At 43.1% G+C, this 2,051-nt stretch overlaps 1 protein-coding gene across 1 annotated transcript; it reads right to left on the bottom strand.

Annotated features, from left to right (window-relative positions):
• Positions 1 to 1,297: 1,297 nt before the first annotated feature.
• On the bottom strand, positions 1,298 to 1,766 carry CSUI_007909 (uncharacterized protein; the record flags this gene model as incomplete). The annotated part of the gene is made up of 1 exon (XM_068068052.1): positions 1,298 to 1,766. A coding segment is annotated over one exon (117 nt), but the record flags the coding sequence as incomplete, so codon positions are not given.
• Between the last annotated feature and the right edge of the window lie 285 nt (positions 1,767 to 2,051).

Raw genomic sequence — 2,051 nt, 5'->3', positions numbered from 1 at the left:
ACTCAGAGAAGCTAGAAGCCAAAAGGATGAAAGAACAGTAGAGGCAAGAAGAGGAAATGAGAAACAGGGGAACATTGATGAAGATGAAAAGAAATACGAAGAAGAGTTGGACAGAGGTTTGGAGAGCTCGGAGGTAAAGAAGGAAAGAATAGTCACAGTGGATATGAAAGAGGAAGAAACGTACGAAGCAAGCAGGTTCGGTCTCTGGTAGGGTGAGAAAGATCCCGTCCCTCCATCTTTTACTCAATGAGAGAAGTCCATACGTCGAGGAAGAAAAAGCAACGTCGAAGAAACACAATCGTCAGGGAGTGAAACCTCCACAGAGGAGCCCAAACATCAGAAGGTAGTGAGGAACAGCATGACAAGGGACAGAAAGCCGAAGAGACGTTGGAAGGAGCAAGAGGAAAGCTGAGAGGAGAAACAAAACACAGGAAACACAGAGAGATAATGGGGTAAGATTCTACGAGAGCGCTTACGAGACAAATGAATGAGAACTACGAGCTTCTATCAACCGCCCTACGAACTTGAGCGACAGAGAGATCGTCGTCAGAGCCGGAAAGAAGAGCCGAAGTTGGGGTTGACCCAGTTGGAGTCAGATGACTACTACTAGTAGTACTACTATTTATACTTGTAGTAGTAGTAGTATCAGCATCAACCCCCCGTAGTAATAGTAGCAGTAGTAGTGAGAGAAGCAGTCCTGAAAGAAGAAGAAGAAACGATGCACGTCCACTACCACTGCTAGTCCTCCTGTGGTATTTTGAGTGGGGATGGATAAGACAACTTTGAGGCGCGAAGAAGTCTCACTCCTGTTGCAAGGATTCTTTTGACTGCTAGAAAGAAAGACTCCTCGACATGACGTGAGAGACTAGTTTCTCGAGGCAAGTGATCGGCGACGAAAAGAAACTTCTAGGATGGTGGTAGGTAGGCGGCTCTTGTTGCGAGGATTCTAGACAAGAGGAGGAGTACAAGAAGAAGTAGTAGTCATCTTATCATGAGACGAAGAAGAGGAGAATGAGGAGCCTCTATGTATGACGGAATGCCCTGTCATAGTGAAGGAAAAGAACAAAGAAAGAAAGAAAGAAAGACAGGAGCCAGGCAATGAATGAAGACGCAAAAGTGTAGAGGGTTAGAAAAGAAGAAACAAGAGAAGGAGGAGAAAAATTAGAAGCAAGAGAATAAGAGAAAGAGAAGAATACTAAGGACGATTATGACGATGAATGCCCTGAGAGAAGAAAGGAGAAAGAGAAGAAGATCAAAGGACGGAAGCAGAGGAGACGAAGAAGAATAAGAATAGCCTAGCTGAGATGCTGACGAGTGGGGAGACTTCTTCTTCTAATAATGAAGAGTATTCCTACTTTTTCATATTCTTTTGCGAATGTTGCTTGGGGAGGAGGCTAGCACTCTCTGGAAGCCCTTCGTATCGAAAGAAAGAAATAAAAGGAGGGAAAAAGAGAGATAAAGAGATGTAACTAGCAAGCAACTGTGTCGATCAGTCTCTCTCTCTCTCTCTTACTTTCTCTCTGCATACATGTATATAGAGACATGAAATACATAGCTATCTGGGTTATATAGAGATGCATAGACATCAGATATATAGGATCAAGAGACGATGAAAAGATTCCTCCTGCCTATATAGATCTACATTCCTTAGTCAGGATGGATGTAAGTAAGTAGGCAGGAGGTCGAAGACAAGCGGACAAAAAAGCGAGAGAAGAAGAAAAAAGAAAAGAAGAAGAGAACGAGAGAGAGGAGGAAAGTCAACACACACTATGACGAGTATTATCGTATCGGCTCGCCATGCTGCTGCTGAAGAAAAAGAAAAAGAAGAAGAAAAGGTGTTTTATGTTTGGTGTCTTGAATTTTCTTCTCTTCGACGCAAAGTTTGGTTGAAAAGGGAAGAAAGTCTAAACTTCGCCGATAGTGAGGAGGAGTGAGTCATGAAGGAAGGAGGAAAGAAGGGAGGAATGAAAATGGAGTGATCAATCAAGAAAGGAGGAGGAGGAGTCATAAGAAAAGCAGTCAGTAAATGACTTCACTTGTTCTTCTTCTTG

Source organism: Cystoisospora suis (genome assembly GCF_002600585.1).
Source record: "Cystoisospora suis strain Wien I chromosome Unknown contig_4287, whole genome shotgun sequence".
NCBI classification, from domain to species: domain Eukaryota; phylum Apicomplexa; class Conoidasida; order Eucoccidiorida; family Sarcocystidae; genus Cystoisospora; species Cystoisospora suis.
Note: the sequence above shows the minus strand (reverse complement) of the source record. Positions and strands in the feature narration are given on the sequence as shown.